General features: G+C 49.5%; 1 protein-coding gene across 1 annotated transcript; it reads right to left on the minus strand.

Annotated features, from left to right (window-relative positions):
• Positions 1-4,665: 4,665 nt before the first annotated feature.
• Positions 4,666-16,490, minus strand: nfil3-2 (nuclear factor, interleukin 3 regulated, member 2). Its single transcript, XM_018738681.2, has 2 exons — positions 16,140-16,490; positions 4,666-9,839 (listed from the first exon to the last, which is right to left on the minus strand). Exon 2 carries the CDS (start codon positions 9,206-9,208, stop codon positions 7,496-7,498), a length of 1,713 nt encoding a protein of 570 aa, XP_018594197.1. The 5' UTR covers positions 9,209-9,839; positions 16,140-16,490; the 3' UTR covers positions 4,666-7,495.

Raw genomic sequence — 16,490 nt, forward strand, 5'->3', positions numbered from 1 at the left:
TGTTGTTTTGGTTTTTCTGGCTGTCTTAAAGGCTTTCGAGATCATTTTTCAAAATAATAATTTTAAAAAGCACTCAGGAGTCACTAGCATGTCCACGTCCCAAAATTGGCCATTTGGATAAAACCATTCCGGATGTTTCGGGCTCTCAAACACAATTACTTTTTAGTGATGTTGTAAAAAAAAAAAAAAGATCTGGCGAGATAAGACGTGATTTGGAACAATGGTCCCATTTCGGTCGTGATTAGAGCAGCCTGGAGCCTTGTTTATAAACGAAAGGTGCGGGGTCTATACATTGAGGGAAGTACGTGAGAGGTGGGAGGGGTTTCGGTAAGGCCTACGTGTTCTCGTTCGCTCGGGCCTCGTAGGTGCTCTCCCCATCTCCCTACCTCCCGCTCCTGCTTTGGGGGCTGCAGACGCGTTACCATGGCGAGCGAGGGTTCAGTTGAGGTTCCTGCAAAGAAAACATGTTTGCTGCGATGGAGGGAGGAGAGGAGAGGAGGGAAGGGCGCGGGGACTAGGAGTGGCTGACCTACATTCTGCGCTGCGCTCCTCTGCCTGCCAATTTTTTTTTCTCTTTTTAAGTACGACGGTGGGCTTCCCACGAGTAAAGTGTCCCGAGGGACCCTCATCCCTTCACGCTCACGAGCCTAGATACACCTTGCCCGAGCAGCTGCGTACTTATTTACGTGGTTATAGCTGCCCTAGAGATTAAAGGTTGTGACCTTTGTATTTTATTTAGTATTGGCGTTTAAAGAAAACCATAAAACGAGCGAGTTGGGAATGTGGGAAAGTTGAGCTCCGTGGGTCGCGTGAAGGAGCGCGCGTCCATACGGCGGTACCGAGCCGGCTCCCGTTTCGGAACTTCGATCGCTGTCGTCGTTTCTCCTCCGTGGCGGAAGCCGTGGGCGCGTGCCGTTGCACCGGGCTACCGGCGAAGCCGAAAAACACACGACCGCAAAGCGGAGCAGCTGATGCCGAGACATCGTGCGACACGGAGATATCGGAAATATTTTAGAAAAATATTTTGTTGCACGGCTTAGGATAGAGAGCGGTGCGGGTAATGGGCAGCTGCTAATTTTCATAAGGGATTCCCAGACATTCCTCCTTTCCTTCCCTCCCTCTCCATCCCTCTTGTCTCATTGACCCCCCCCACCACCAACCCTTTTCCTCATAGCTCTCTGATGCCCCCCCCCCCCCCCCCCCCCCCCCCTCCCCGACGTTGCTATGCTGACTGACCCAATTTTCACCACAAAAGGAAATGAAAACAGAAAAAGAAGCACTGGTCCCTGCTGCAAGCGTCATCCAGAGCCACCCCGCAGGCATGCAGCCAGCCTTCGAGGATCCAGATCCACTTTCTTCCCAAGCTCCCACCCCGAACTAAAAAAAAAAAAACACGTTCGCGCTCTGCGACACGATAGCTGGATTTGTTTTCGTAGCGATTTGTCTTTGCAGCTCTATTTTGGAACAATTTCACTATTTCATATGAGACTACAGGGGGCCACTATTACATACGGTGCTGAAGTTTGAACATTTTTTGGAAATTTTTAGCCCCCCCCCCACTTATCTTCTTGGCCTACTTTTCTGCCAGTCACAATTCCCTAAATTAAACCAGTACCACGGCCGTGATGTAATACTCAGGGCGTTTGTGAAGCAGTGAATTATTTGCATTTGCACTCCCGCACCCTCTCTGAAGCCGCTTGCAACACAGGGCAAAGGGCCGGAGGGGGAGGGCACACACCCAAGACAGGATGCCAGTCTGTCGCAAGGCACCCCCAGCGGGACTCGAACCCCAGACCCACCGGAAAGCAGGACCCGGTCCAACTCACCGCGCCACCACACCCTCCTCTCTTTGCACTCTTACATTTCTATTTATGACAATTATGATGTTATAATCCACTGAAATTGTTCAAATAACATTGAATTGATACATATTAGCTGGTGTTTTTCATTCATATAACACTTCCACAGCGCTTACAATCAGCTGAAGGCTTTTTGTAAATAGCTTGAGGTTATGAGCGTGTGAAGGTCGTCTCAGGGCTCTGCGTCACCCTGGCAGCTACAGTGTGTCACTATTACGCCCTCTTTGTTTGCGGTTCACTCCGAGAACCGATATCCGCGGACTGCCGTTTTCGTAACGGCGCCGGGGTCGGCGGGCGCTTCTTGGCGAGGACGCGCCTGGCCGGACCTCCCCCGTGGCGCGGTCGCCCGTGCGCCGCGAAGGCGTTCGCGTAAACACGCCAGGGCGCCGTGCGCTGGGCTCTGCTGCTGTTCGCCAGGAGAGCGATTCGGGGCAGAGTCGCACAGAAATATCTTTGTTTTGCATTTCGCCTTGGCTTTATCTCCCAGGCCCCCATCCCCACCCCCTCGCTCCCTCATTTCAGTTTGTTCTGACCTACTTTCTGGTAAGCATCTCGGTTACGTAACAGTAGGACTCTGTGTTCCTCCGTCTCCTTCGGGCGCTCCCGGGCCAAACTTACCGGCTTGACGCATTCCTGGCTCGCAGGTGAAGACAAGCGTTCACACTGGGTCTGCGCAGCGAAAGCGGTCGAGGCTAGAACTAACACAGCCGGGTACCAGCTGAGGTTCGGGGGGGGGGTGTCCCTGCAGGAAAAGCAGAGATTTGGGCTGCATCTGCTGTCCAACATCGTTTTTTTTTTTTGTTTTTTTTCCTCTGTTGGCTCCTTGAACATGCATTTGCTCCACGCTGACTTTGGTAGAGCCTCGTCTAAGGTGACCTGTGTTGTTTCGCTATACATACGAGCTGAGCGGCTGCAACTCAGGTACCCTTGTCTCAATTTAAGGTATAGAAGGCGGACGGTCGCAATGCGTAAATCTGCAGACTCAGGGAGCCGGGCAAGGTGGGTCGCTGCTCTGTGTTCCTACTCTCCTCTTGTCCTGCTACGTGTTCCGCACCAACGCAGGAGGTTTTTCGGGTCTGGCAGGTCTTTTCCGGCGGCGTGCTTGCACACAGAACGGAGCGTTCAGGTCACGGCTCGTAACTTTTGTACAGAACGTAAACATTCTGCTGTTATATAACCGACTGCTTCTGTAGCTCCCCCCTCGAGCGAAAGAGATTGACGTTTTCGCTGATCGCAAGAGCAAAGTTCTGCGGAAACAGAGGGGGTTTCACTTTCGGGGCAGGTATTAGTACTGCGTTTGGGTTGTAGCCTCAATGCCCTCTACCTTTACATTTATTCACTCAGCAGATACTTTTGTCCAAAGCAATTTACAACAGATACTATGGTGACTTACACTGCTAGATACACTACTTACAAGGGGTTACTCATCCATGCATCAGCGAAACACACTCACGATGGGGGAACCTGAACAGCATGTCTTTGGACTGTGGGAGGAAACCAGAGCACCCGGAGGAAACCCACACAAACACGGGGAGAACATGCAAACTCCACACAGACCGAGCAGGGATCGAACCCACATCCTCTCCCACCACCCAGGGGCTGTGAGACAGCAGCGCTACTCGCCGTGCCGCCGTGCCGCCGTGCCCCCCCGCTCTGACCCACTTTTACTCCACGTCATGCATTCAGCTCAGGCCTGAAGCCTATGCACGTTTCTCGGGTAGAGATCTCGGCCGTCTGGGCGGCGGCCCTGTAACCTTGACTTTGACTCAGACTTACAGTAAGAGCCATGTGTCCCGCAAGACTCGTTCTGGCATTCTTTGCACAACACGAGTTACGTATTCGGCCGTGCAGGCTCACGCAGGCCCGCCCAGCCCTACGCTGCTGCCTCCTCCCTCTCTCTTCTTCCCTCTCTTCCTCCCCTCCCTTTGCACACTGACCTACATTTCCCGTGGCCTGTTTGCGCGCAATCCAGCGTTGCCGCAATCGAATCAAAAACGGCAGCCAAAACGAAAAGAGGAAACGCGGCAGATTAAGAGCGCTGCGGTTGTCAAGGAATGTCACCTTGCCATTGTTCTGCAGCTGCCATGGCTACCAGGAGAAAGGAGCATTGTCTCAAGCGCAACACGCGGGCCCCGCTAACAGCGTGTACGTGCTGGGGTGGGGTTGTTGCAAAGATGGTTCAGCGCGGTAAAAGAGCAGAGCTTACAAGTGACCTCCTTGCAGGGAAGAGTAAGGGAGAGGCAGGGATCGAACGGGAACCGCTCGTCCCATTCCGCTTTACCCTACGGCTCTTCTCTATTTTGTTTCACGGCTTCGGTCGATGGCGATCCTTGCTCGAAAGCCTGTGCGCGACGTCCTTGCAACGTTTGCCAAAAGTGAGTTATAAATGCAGCGCTTTTCAACACTTGTACTTTTCTGTTACGCATTATTTTGCCAGAAAGCAGGATGCCTTGCGCGAAGAAACAGGAGGCCCGTCCCGGGGCCGCCTGAACCGCGAGTTACCGCATTTACGTTTACGTTTATTCATTTGGCGGATGCTTTTCTCCAAAGCGACGCGCATCTCGGCAAAAATACGATTCGTGGATTACATTAGGAGAAAGAGACATGGCTGCAGACGTGTGACTCTTAAGTAAACCCGGTTTGTTGCCTTCCACTTGATGCACCGACGTTCATCGCTCGAGCAGGTGCATAAAACGTAGGACAGATGAATCCCGATAACATCCTACAATTTTTTTTTTTTTTTTTAAATAATATGAGATACAGAAACAATCGCATACAATGCCGGAGTAGCGGCTGTATAAAGGATATATGGCTGTGCATCACTTTGTGTCTGTCTGGCTTTATAACTAGGCCACTGTTACATCAGTGGAGTAAGTCACAATGTGTGTCAGTGTGTCCCCTCCAATGGGCGGGGGGTGCTGTGCAGTCTTTGTCTGACAGCTGATATCTCCGGGTGGTCATGGGTGCGCGGCCTTGCCAGCACTCATTTAGGTCTCGTAAAGAAGCATGTATTTTTCAGCGTGGAAGTTCATCCCTCGCTTGAATAGCGCTGGAAACAAAAGGCAGAAGGGGGAAGTGCCGGTTTGAGATATTCAACAACCTTTTTATTTATTTATTTTTTTTTTTGCTTTTGTTCTGTTTTATTTGAAATGCACCCATTTGTCACAACAACCTTTAGTGTCTTTCTTACTTTTCCAAAAAAATGGGGGGGTTATCCTTCGCAGATCCCCTCGATCACACCAACATCACTTTTTTTTTTTTTCTGTTTTTCTTAAAACCGTCAGCAAAAACACACCAATCACAGTTGAATACACACTTAGGTACGGGGTGGGAGGAGTGGGTATGGGGGCATCCACGGGCAAATACATACCTTCCAGAGTGGGAAGGACAGATAGACACAGTAAGATAAAAACAGGAACAACATTTACCAAAAAATTAGAATAAAATTTAAAAAAAAAAAAAAAACCAACAAAATAAACATTACAACATTGTCAATGCAAGGGAAAAAAGAACGTGTTTTTTTTTTTTTATACATTTATACACAAGTGCCCAAATACTAGGCTTCCATTTTTACAAAGACATTACAAATTTTATGATCCAGTGCACACTTCGGCTATGTACGAAATGAGGACTACGAAACGGGGACAGGTGTACATTTATGTCGCGCGAAGAAGGCGGAGCTCAAAAAGAAATAAATATCTTCATTCATACTGTGGTAGGTGTCTTTTTTTTAGTGTCGTGCTGGGAAGGTGTTGAGATTTACATTTTATCAAAATGGCAAGTTATACGCGGGCAAGACGAATACTGTCAATAATTACTGAGCCGGGATCGACAGAAACGGCCGAGCCTACGGACGCGGATCTCGCCCGCGCGTAAGGGTGACGAGCAGCACGTTGGCTTACGGTATGTTGTTCTGGACCGCAGGATCGCTTTGCCGCCACTGTGGCACGAGGGCTCTCGTCAGAATCGTGTGGGAAGGAAAGGGGCACCGGATACGGTTTAACGGTGCTCTGGGCGCACTTTGTGAGCACTCTCCATCGCCGAGTGGAGGTTCATCTCAACCAGTCACCACGGCGTACTCTCCCCTTCGCACACAGCTGGTGTTGCCCACCTTCGGCTGCAGCTCTCTATAAGCAAAGCTTTGTTGGACTCCCACTGTAACGGAAGATGCTAAAATGTTTTTCATGCATGTTTTTAATTTGCTCCCGTGACTATCGTCACCAGTAAGTATCCTTTCCCAACCGCTGTTGTCTACGCGCAGAACAGGAGAAGCAGATACTGTATATTCTGCAATGGCCTGCTGTGCCCTATGCATCTGGGATAGGCTTCACACCACCGTGACCCTCTCCTAGGACAAGCGGTTACTGATAATGAATGAATGGATATGCTGTGTATTGGGATAATCTAGAAAAGCGGCCCTAAATGCAGCTTTGCTTCAACGACTGAATTGCGGACTGGTAGAATACCGTCTACCCGCTTCTTACCAAATGTCTTGTTTGAAGGCAGGGCAAAGCGGTGGCTACGCAGCACAACGTTTGGTGCTTTGTGGAATTCTCTCACTATCAGCCCCAACCATTTTGCACGCCACTCTTAATAGCAAAAGCCTTTTTCTCAAGGGCGTGTCCCGAACGGCGAGCTCAGTGGCGCGGAGCTGTAAACGTTCAACCGGTCGATGCCATCTATCAGGGTACGTGTCGTAAACCGTCCTGTCCGTTCACCTATCAAATGGCGAGATTTTTTTTTTAAAAAACAAACTTTATAATGACCTGTGAAAAAACTCCACCCAAACGTTAAATAAACATTAAATGTAAAAATAATTTTTTTTTTTTTTCTTTTCACCTAGATAGAATTTGCAGCAACAGACGGGATAGGACTTTTCAATCATTCTCACAATGACAGACTGTTGACTGTTCGTATCCTCTCTCCATATTACAGTTTCTGTCTTTTTTTTTGAGTAGCTTTTTTTGTTTTCTCTTTAAAATATATCTTTATATATAATATGTATACTTCTATATCACAGTAATATACAAACCAAGTGCTTGAAAAATAAAAAGAGAAAGTGAAGAAAGAAGATGGATAGGTCTCTCAGTCAGAGCATTGTTTCTTTGGTCAAGGCAATGTTCCCAGAATGTTTTCTGTTTGGTACGTGTGGATGTCATCCACATTAGTCCGTGTTAGAACGGCTGTAAGCCATGGTAGGGGGCACTTGAAGTTTTCACTTCATAAAAAATGTGCTCGCACAACTTTTTGTGAAACTTATTCGGCATGCCAGGGTGACACGAAGCGCTCGCTCTTGGTTAACATCTTTTTTTGTAAATGAAAGAAATCAGAAGCAAAGAAGTTCCATTCTTTCTCCTTCACTCACCCTGTGCCATCCTGCTAAATGCTTCTTGTCTCCGGTAAAGACACCAGGGACATCTGTACAGCATATGTCAGTGCACCAATGAACTCATTTGGGGGGTTAGGTTTTTCAATACAGCTTTCTGGTTTCAGGACAAAGGGTTACAAAGAAGCTATAAGAGGGGTTATATGACATGGGTAAACAAAACCAGTTGCAGTCAGTGAGCCTCTACTTTTTTTCAGGAAGTCACTGGAGACAGGGGCTAGGAGCCACCTCCAGCATCTCCTTGGTTCGCTCAGTCACACCTTTTATTTCGGCTGTTTCGTGCAGTTGGCTCCTTCTTCCCACATTCCTTCCTGGGCTCTTCTTTTTTGCAGAAGTCTGTTTGTGTCCATCTCTCTGCCTCTTTGCTGCTCACCTGCTGACTGACATTTGTAAGAGCTAAGTAAGGGTGCTGGGGCAGAGCAGGGGCAGTGATCAGTGGGCCACCTGAGGGGTCACATTGGGACCCGCTATTCATGGCCCTGTGCTTGAGGCGTAGCTTGTGAGGCAGTGCAGTGCCTCTTACTTCTGCCTGAGCCTCTGGGCTTTGGCTTTGGGGTGCAGCGACCAATACAGCAGGCAGATGGGATGCTGGCTGTCGATAGCTCCCAGTTTCTGAGCAAGATGAGGAAGGAGACTCATCATCTGTGGAGGCATCCTTGTCTGAACTTCTAGGGTCTCCATCACTAGAGGATGTGTCCTTGGCTGAGGTTGAGTGTTCCTGGTAGTAACCCTTAGGCCTAGGGCCCTCGTATGTCAAAACTGGTGGCTCTTCATTGCGGGGACTGAGACAAGAGTGGTGATGGCTGTACATGTGACAATCTGTCTCCTCATGGTTGCGAGGAAGGTCCAAAACAAGGCTGGTAGGCACCTGCCCCTCCTGCTGGTTGTGGACCCCATAGCACTGCTCATCCATCCTGCTGGCATACTCAAAGGGCGGGGAATCAAGCATCTTCCTCTCAAGTTGCTTCGTCACCTCTGCCAAAGTCTCCGAGCTCCCAGGCTGAGGGGCAGTGCTGCAAGACTGGCCTGGATATGCATCAGGGGAACTCAGTTGTTGTTCTTGCTGTAGTGGTGGTTGTGGAGGAGGAGGGGACCTCTGGCTCTCCGTGGGATAGGAGCCACTGCTGGAACGGTATAGAATGACACTCCTCTGGGGGACAGTCAAAGGGGCCGATGGGTTTGCCACAATGTCGTGGTGAAGCTGGCAGTGCGAATGATGAGAAGAACTCAGGTTGGGGTGGAGGCTGAACACAATCTGCGTGGCACTTCCATTGTTGACATTGACATCCACCTCAAGCCCTCCAATGTCCATGCCCGCGCTCTCGTGCTTGACCTCATAGTTCAAGGGCTCGGGACTGTCACGAGATGAACCATCGGACATGTCGGACAGGGACCCGCGTGGGGAGTACTTGACCAACGGTGTGTGGCTGTCCCCCCGGCCGGACTGCTCGGCCTCAGAGGAATCAGAGTTCATCATCACTTGTGAACCACTGGAGTAGCCACTAGAGAAGTAATGGCTGGAGGAAGAACTTCCAGCTCCCCCGTTAGTGCCACTGATCTGCTGGCTCTTCTCCATGTAAGAGGCGGTGCTGATCAGCCCAAAGCGTAGCTTGAGCTGCAGGAGCTCCGTCTTCAGACGCACATTCTCGTCATTGAGCGCCATGACTCTGTTCTCCAGCACCATGTCGTTTAGTCTGCGCTTTTCACGGGACCGTTTGGCCGCCTCATTGTTCTTGCGGCGCTTCTCCCAATAGGAGGCATCCTTCTTCTCCTCTGAGATGAACTCACGCTTACGGCGGCCACTCATGTTGGGTTTGGGCTTGAGAAGCCTGGCCTGGCGGGTTGGGTTGCTCTGGGGTGAGGGGAGACGTTCGCTGTAGCCGGAGAATCCCTCCAAGTCGTCAAGGTTTTTGCCTGTGCAGTTGGAACTGGATGCTGGGACTTGAGACGGCAAGCTTTCCATTATTGTCGGGCAGGGGGACGCTTGGAATTGTGGTACTCGGCTACCATCGAAGACTTGAGTTCCTGAACAAGTTCTACGACAAGGGAACGGAGAGGAGTTGTCTTTCGAGGGATCTTTTCTATGTGTTCCTTCCCTTTTCTCTTCTGGAAATTCTAAGTGGCTGGATCAGAAAAACCTTCCTGATGTACTTGTGCGTTTCCGGGGGCGAACCGCATTTGTAAATGTGTGTGTGTTCTCGCTTTACATTTCTGCCAGTATTTTTGAAGCTCAAGTGTCTAAATTAGCTAGAAAGATGAGAAAGAGGTGGAAAGCAACCTGAGCCTCCCACATTTAACAAGGGACCGTAAGCAGCGCAAGGCGCAAAGTCTTTGTCTCCCGAAAAGGAAAGGACGCTCTGCCGTTCTGCTTTCTCTCAGCTTTGTGGGCGTTGGCTTCACAAGGAGACGCCTGTAGCCTGGAGACAGGGATGCATCTGACCCTCAGCCTCCCTCTTGGTTGGCCGTCTGGTCCCTCCGAAAGAGCCGATCTGACAGCAGCGTGCCCGCTGCTCGGGGCGCTCCGCAGGATGTAGGTCACTCCGTCTGGCTCAACTTGCCAGGCTCCTGGGGGCACCGTTTCACCCTTCAGCAGCCTGCACAGCAGAAGAGTGTGAAAACGAAGAATGAAAAGACTCGTGAACGTTCGAACAGCATGCAGTTAGATAACATTGTCATTAACGGCCATATTTTCAGACAAATGGATGCCGACGCGCTTTCAGACGTTGCGCAGGTAATTTATTCTACTTTGCCTAATGTGTCTGTGAGGGCCTTTGTTGCGAATCCCTGTTCGTGCGCCACGTCTTTTTTTGTGTTCCCAACTGCAGCCCTGGCTCCGAGCGCAGAGCCTGCCTTAGCAACCGCTGAATAGTCTGCAACCCCTAGCAACCGTGTCTGACCTTTGCCTACTCAATTGATCTGCTCTGTCTGTGAACTGTGACCCCTGCCCTCCAACTTGTCTGGGGGGAGAGCTATAGTCTGCGTGATGTAACGGCAGTGAAAACGGCACTTTTATTCGTCGCGCTACATTTCTTCGCAAGCACCATTTGTCCCAAATCGCATTTCTGTCCATTAGGAAAGGAATCCGGGGCGATTCTCCGTAGTTTATCTTCAAGACAAATACCGCACAGTTTTAACAGACATTACAGTTTTGTCCTGGTTATTTCTTATAATACTGAAAACCACGTAGCGCATGCGGGTTGGTCGACATGACCCAGTGCCGTTGTCATGAATTCCGCAGCGCCGCAGCATCACAGTGGCGCAGCGACTGAGACTCAGCACAAATGTGAAACGATCCCCTGCGAGCGGCACGGTGAGACCCGCCTCTGTAAATGGCGATGAGGAGCATCATTGTGAGCGAGGAGGTACGTGTGATACTGCGTTCAAGCGGAAGAGGGACGGAACAAGAGCTAAAGAAGAATTAAGGAAGCGTTAATAAGATGAGGCGGTGAACGTAAAACTTTGGATCCGTGCGCTGCGCCAACCTGGCTGTCAAAAAGGGGCATAAACAAATGAAAAGAGCAATGAAAGAATTGGGCCGTGAAGAGCGCAGGGTGAGCTGCAGTGGGGGCAGGTTGAGGAATATAGGTCAACTCCTGAAGGATTTTGGGGTGGGAGGGGAAAGTGCACGGGGTGTTAAGTAATTTGTCTGGCCTGCTTGTGTAACACTAATGTGCTCATGTAACTTTGGCTTGTGGCGGAGGGGGCCTCAGTTGAAATTTGCAGTTTGGGGTACAGTTTCTAGAGCTTTCTGGGCCTTTCTGGAGTTCAACTTTTACACCACCTAGGTTGGCAAAACTCTAGGCCCACATTTAAGAATGATGTCAGTATAAAACTAGTTCAAAAATGTCATGCGATTTCTGCCAGTGTTGGTGTTTTTTCAGTCTCAGGTTTCACAGGTATCTCTGGCTTTTACCTACAGCAACTGGTTATGGTAGTGCTGTGTGTGTGTGTGTGTGTGTGTGTGTGTGTGTGTGTGTGTGTGTGTGTGTTTGGCATAACATTTAAGTTACGGACACAGGTGAGGGTGCATACAAAGTGCAACCTTTTCAATTATTTTGTTTTCATTCATTCATTCATTCATTCATTCATTCATTCACTCATTCACTCATTTATTCATTGACTCATTAATTCGTTCATTAATTCATTGATTCATTCACTGTCATTATACAGTATGTGGGTATTGCTGTATCGCACCCTCTTGGACTTTCAGTAAACAGAAACTCTGAGTAGTCAAAAGAACTTTGTTGCGATGCAAGAAGTATCTAGGTCAACCCCAGCCAACGTACACGCCTCCCAAGCCTCTTCAGGAAGAGCTCAAAGTAGAAGTATGCGTCATTACTACTGCTGTCTCTTTTTATGTGGCATCTGTTGCAAAAAGGACGATAGCAATTCCATCAGGAGAGGCTTGCTAGGGCCGCACACGATGTAACGATAGTTTAATCTGACTCTTCTTTAAACTGTTCGCTCTCAGCACGGCACTTACATAACCACACAGAGCACCACCGCATCTCGCATGGCGAGTGAAGACCTGTCTCCCGTTCTTTACATTTCTCCCCATCTCCAGCTTCTGGATGGAAAGAGGAAAAAGCAAAGAGGAGGAAGGCCTTGCTTCTCGCCATGCCTTCCAATGATGGGTGACTATTTCACCTCCTCTCTGCCCGCTGAAGGCCAGGAGGCATCAGCGGAGCAGCACTTATGGAAACGTTCTACTACCATGTCCCACTGACCTGGAAACACAGCCTTCTGCCTGCTGCACCATGCTGGAAAATAGGTCAGCAAAGCTTGCAAGCACAGCGGCAAGAGGGAGTGAGGGAGAGAATTAGAGCACGCTCTAAAAATAGAGGGAGAGCGAGCACTCCGAGAAGGAGGATGTCGGTCGAATGGGGAAAGACGAATCCTACACAAGAACGCCTGGCGGGAGCAGAAAACTAGATTATATGCAGCGACGCATCATGCCTAACACTAATCCCTCATCAGTCCAAGCTCTTGGCTGCGCGTTACGACGACAAAACGGCACACAAAAGCAAAACAACTTACGTCATTGGATACGTCACTGTTTTCACCGTTTGCCTGCCTCTGCTATGAAATGGAAATCTGAATGTTTCTGATTACAACAATCTTGTTTTATATGACACACTAGCTTCTTATTAGCATATGCAGCATTCATATAGTGTTCACACTAAGTTTGTGTTGAAACAAAACTAGACTCTTTAGACATAATACATCGAGACCACAGCCATGCTGTCTGGGATCCTGTCCCGGCAAGCAAAGCAGGACTCGGTCCCCTGTTTTCCCCCAGCCCCGTGGTGTTGGAAATCGAGGTTGAGCCCTTGCTCTGAGCTGAGCCTCTCACCTCCTCCACGACACGCTTCCCCCGTGCACGTGGAGGGGCCTCCTTTGCCCTACTCCTACGCCTGGGCTTTATCCTTGAGCGGGGGTGGGGAGCACACGGAGAGTCTCGGACAGCTGGGTTGAGTTCAGAATACCTCCTTGTGTAAACACTGGTGTATATATGAAAAAAACCACCCCTCTAGGACATCAGGCACCTTGCTCACATGGGCCCTACAGCCTGCAAAGGACTGGAATTGATTTCTTCCTATCAAAGGTTTTGTTGACAGAGCTGGTAAATTAGTTTTGTTTAATGCCATGTGATGGATGTAGCAATGCAGTTCTCAACCAGGAAGAAGTTAACTGAGGAAATGTCATGTCAATCGTTGTATTGTTCTGTACAGAACTTTAATGAAAGCAAATGATACAGTGAATACGTGTCTATGTCTGCTGGAGCACACTGGCACCTAGCAGTACGTGCGTTTGCAGTACACGATGTCATCAAGACGTGTGAAATTGGTATATTTCAAAGTAAAGAGCATGAAAAAGAGCGTAACATTTCCTAGAGGGTTTTTGATGAAGTCTGCAGTGCCAGGAAGAATATACAACCAGAATTTAAAATGAAATTGAAAATCATTAAAAGCAGGCCTAAACATTACAACAAAACTAGCAATACGTTCTGCTGTTTCGTAATATGTTCTTGTCCACGTTCCAAATCAACAAAATATTTCTGGAAAACACTTCCATTTATTTTGCAAATTCTTTTCTTTTTCCCAAAAGCAGCTTACAACAAACACTATGTAGTATTTCGCTGAAACCTTTCCACCCAAGGTGACTTATAACGGTAGACACACTACAGTACAGTACCTGCTGTCGTTCGTTTACCTATGAAACGGAGCAACACAAAAACTGACTGCAGTAAAATGATGCATTTTATCCATCAGGTATCACCGTACCTGTCTTGCAAGAGTCCCTCAGCTTGCTGGCCTACAAGTGTATTTTTTAGGCTTGCAGCCTTGGGCTTGTCCCCAGGGGGGGACAGGATTTATTTTGGTGTTCTCATGCACTCAGCTTCTCCAGGGCTCTGTGTGATGTCGACCCTCATTCATCTTTGACTAATATGAACTACATTCGAGCTGCTGGCAAAGTGGTTCGGGGTTAATGCGTTGTGATGCTTTCCAACCAGTTGCATCACGTACTGCGTCCAACTCCAGTAATTTTTTCTTTTATTACGCAACCACAGGGCATGCGTGTACGACCCCGAACCTTAATGTGCGAAGGCGATGTGAGAAATCAAACCATTCCTTCCTTCCTTCCTCCACTTGCACGCAGCGCGGGGAATGCCGTGCCACGCGCGCTGCTTTTTAGAGAGCTCAAGCAATTTTTGAGGTTGAATTTTGAATTACCATGACTATAATTACAGTCATGATTATAAATGAATATTTTTTTTCATTACCTTCATGAATGTACCATGTGTTTCTCGGCGTTCACTGTTATAATCGCAGATTCCTTTTTCTTCTAGTGAACACTTAAAGTGAAACATGCCCAAAATGGGTGATTTATGATGATGATTATTATTATTATTATTGTTGTTATCAGCAGCGGCTTCTTCATTCTTGTAAATTCCACGGAATTACTGAAAACACATTTGCGCGGTACGTTTTTGGTTTGTTTCACGCTCACCTTCATCATTTATTATTTTTTTCAGTCGAACCCTGTGTTTTGCACCGTTCTTTTACTTACAGTAGCAGGATAATAATAAGAGCTTGTATCACTGGCGTCAGGCTGCTAAAATTAGTCACTGCGGTTATGTAATTTCGCGCGTGATATTACAGCGAGCGCCACTCTCTCTGCCACCGCGAGAAAATAAAAAGTGCTGTTCGTGCGAGGATTTCCGAGCGACACGACACGCCACGCAGCGATGATCTGTGTAAATAAAAAGGACACGCGCCGTGGACACGCCGTGCCTACAGCCGCGCTTCCCCACAGTCACGACCACCACTCACACAGCGGAAGCCGGCTAGTTTATTTCCCGCAGGAATCACCTCCGCGAGACTCCCTCGGTCCCCCTCCAGCTGCCAGGATGTAGTGTCGCGCGCCCTGCCTACGTCGCAGCGTCAATTAAGCGCGTTACGGGGCCGCGCCAGCGCCACGAAAACCGTCGCAAGTAACGAGGACGCGCACGAACCAGGCAGGCTTCTGTCCGGGCGACTCGTCTGAATCACCATGACGTCACTGCGCGAGTGATGAATAGAAAATGTGTCACCTTCGCTGGAGAAACGCAGCGCTCGCAACATTACAGCAGTTTTCGCCACGCGAATGTAGTATTCTCGGCTCCTTGGGATCATCGTCGATCGTGTTTTCAGCACGTAGCGGCCGAGGGAATTTCCTCACCCCAAAATAGCACACAAAACTGCGCGCGTGGCGCAACAAAGGCAAATACTGCCATCCTACCGCCCCGCCACCAAAAAAAAAAAAACCAGACACATGATTGCTACATGGTCCATGGTGTATAAACACTGAAATACATACAACAGAACAGCACACGCAGTTCTAGTCATCTGTGCGCGGCGTGATTCTCCCATCGGATACAGTCAGCGGAGCAGGAAGGGGTTACTGGGTGGAATATTACTGTAGTACACACACCACCCGCGTGGACCTCTGCAGAGATCCCGCCGCACGTGACGGCGAGAAGCGTGCTCCCGCTGCTCGCGTGGAATTTTTCCAGTCCGCCCGCGTGGATTCCTAACCCGATTAAAAAATGCGCGTCAGCACGAGGGAAAGTCACCGATTTTTAACGCGCAGGAATTCGCGCTCCAGTTTTGACAGGCGCGCGCTGCACTTTTACCGCACCTACGTGACGGAGAAGCGTAAGAAAGGCCACCAATGGAGGGGACACGTTTTTAAAGAGGCAACTATCGCGCGGAGTCCAGGCTGCGCGTTCGCTCAGCGGAGAATGGAAAAAGAAGCGTGAAAAGCAGTTCGATGGCACGTGCGAGCGCGCGCGACCACGAGCTCATAAAGAAAACATTAGTAATAAATGAATAAAGACGCAGTTCGCAGCACTGCGGAGCATCCGCCCGCCACACACACACACACACACACACACAGGACGGGACGGGCACACGGTAACAACAGAGCACCGTGCACAATCACTTCAGTGACACGCAGTGTATATTTCTTTCATACGCTCACAACACGTCCTTCCCCAGTGTGTGTGTGTGCGTGTGTGTGTGTGACTTCCATCATGCTACTGCTGATGTTCCTGGTCCCTCTCTCCACCTGACAAATTATAACAGCCTGCTCTCTAGACTCTATTTCACGTGCACTCCTCCCTCAGTCAATATTGATTATTTATATTCCTTTAGCTGAGAAATCAGAAAAGCTCCACCTGAGTCGTCGTGCGCAGCAAATAAATAAAGCAGCGAGACGCGCCGCGACCGCGACGCCACGCACACGATTGCGGAGACGACCTTCTTCGCTTCGGTGCGGACGAACGCATAAAGTAGTAGCCAGAGAGTGTGTCACGCGTGTTTTGTACAGGACTGTGGGTCGCGAGCTCGTACCTCCGCGCGCGCCTCGAAATCCACGCACAGTGTCCGCAGCAGCGGCGTCTCCGTTTCCCTCTCCGTGTCTCTCCGAGCTCCGTCTCCTCGCCGCTCCGCTCAGATGCACCATATGGATATGCGCTCGTGCTCCTCACGCTCTGCGTCCGGCCGCGAGCCGAGTGCCGCCACTCCGCACCCCCTGTGTTTTGCTTCGGATGCTCGTTCCGTGTCGGTGACGCGCTCCAGTTTCCCTCCCCTCTCTCTCCTGGCTTTCTGTCTCAAAATGTATGTTAGTAGGTCAGTAGTTGCATAACAGGACGCTTTGGGTGCCTAGTCACGTTTTGTTTCTCTCTCTCTCTTTTTCTCTCT

This window comes from Scleropages formosus, chromosome 3 (genome assembly GCF_900964775.1).
Source record: "Scleropages formosus chromosome 3, fSclFor1.1, whole genome shotgun sequence".
NCBI classification, from domain to species: Eukaryota; Metazoa; Chordata; class Actinopteri; order Osteoglossiformes; family Osteoglossidae; genus Scleropages; species Scleropages formosus.

What these genes read in the sequence shown, in the direction of transcription:
- nfil3-2 (XM_018738681.2), bottom strand. Translation starts at nt 9,208, where the DNA reads ATGGAAAGCTTGCCGTCTCAAGTCCCAGCATCCAGTTCCAACTGCACA.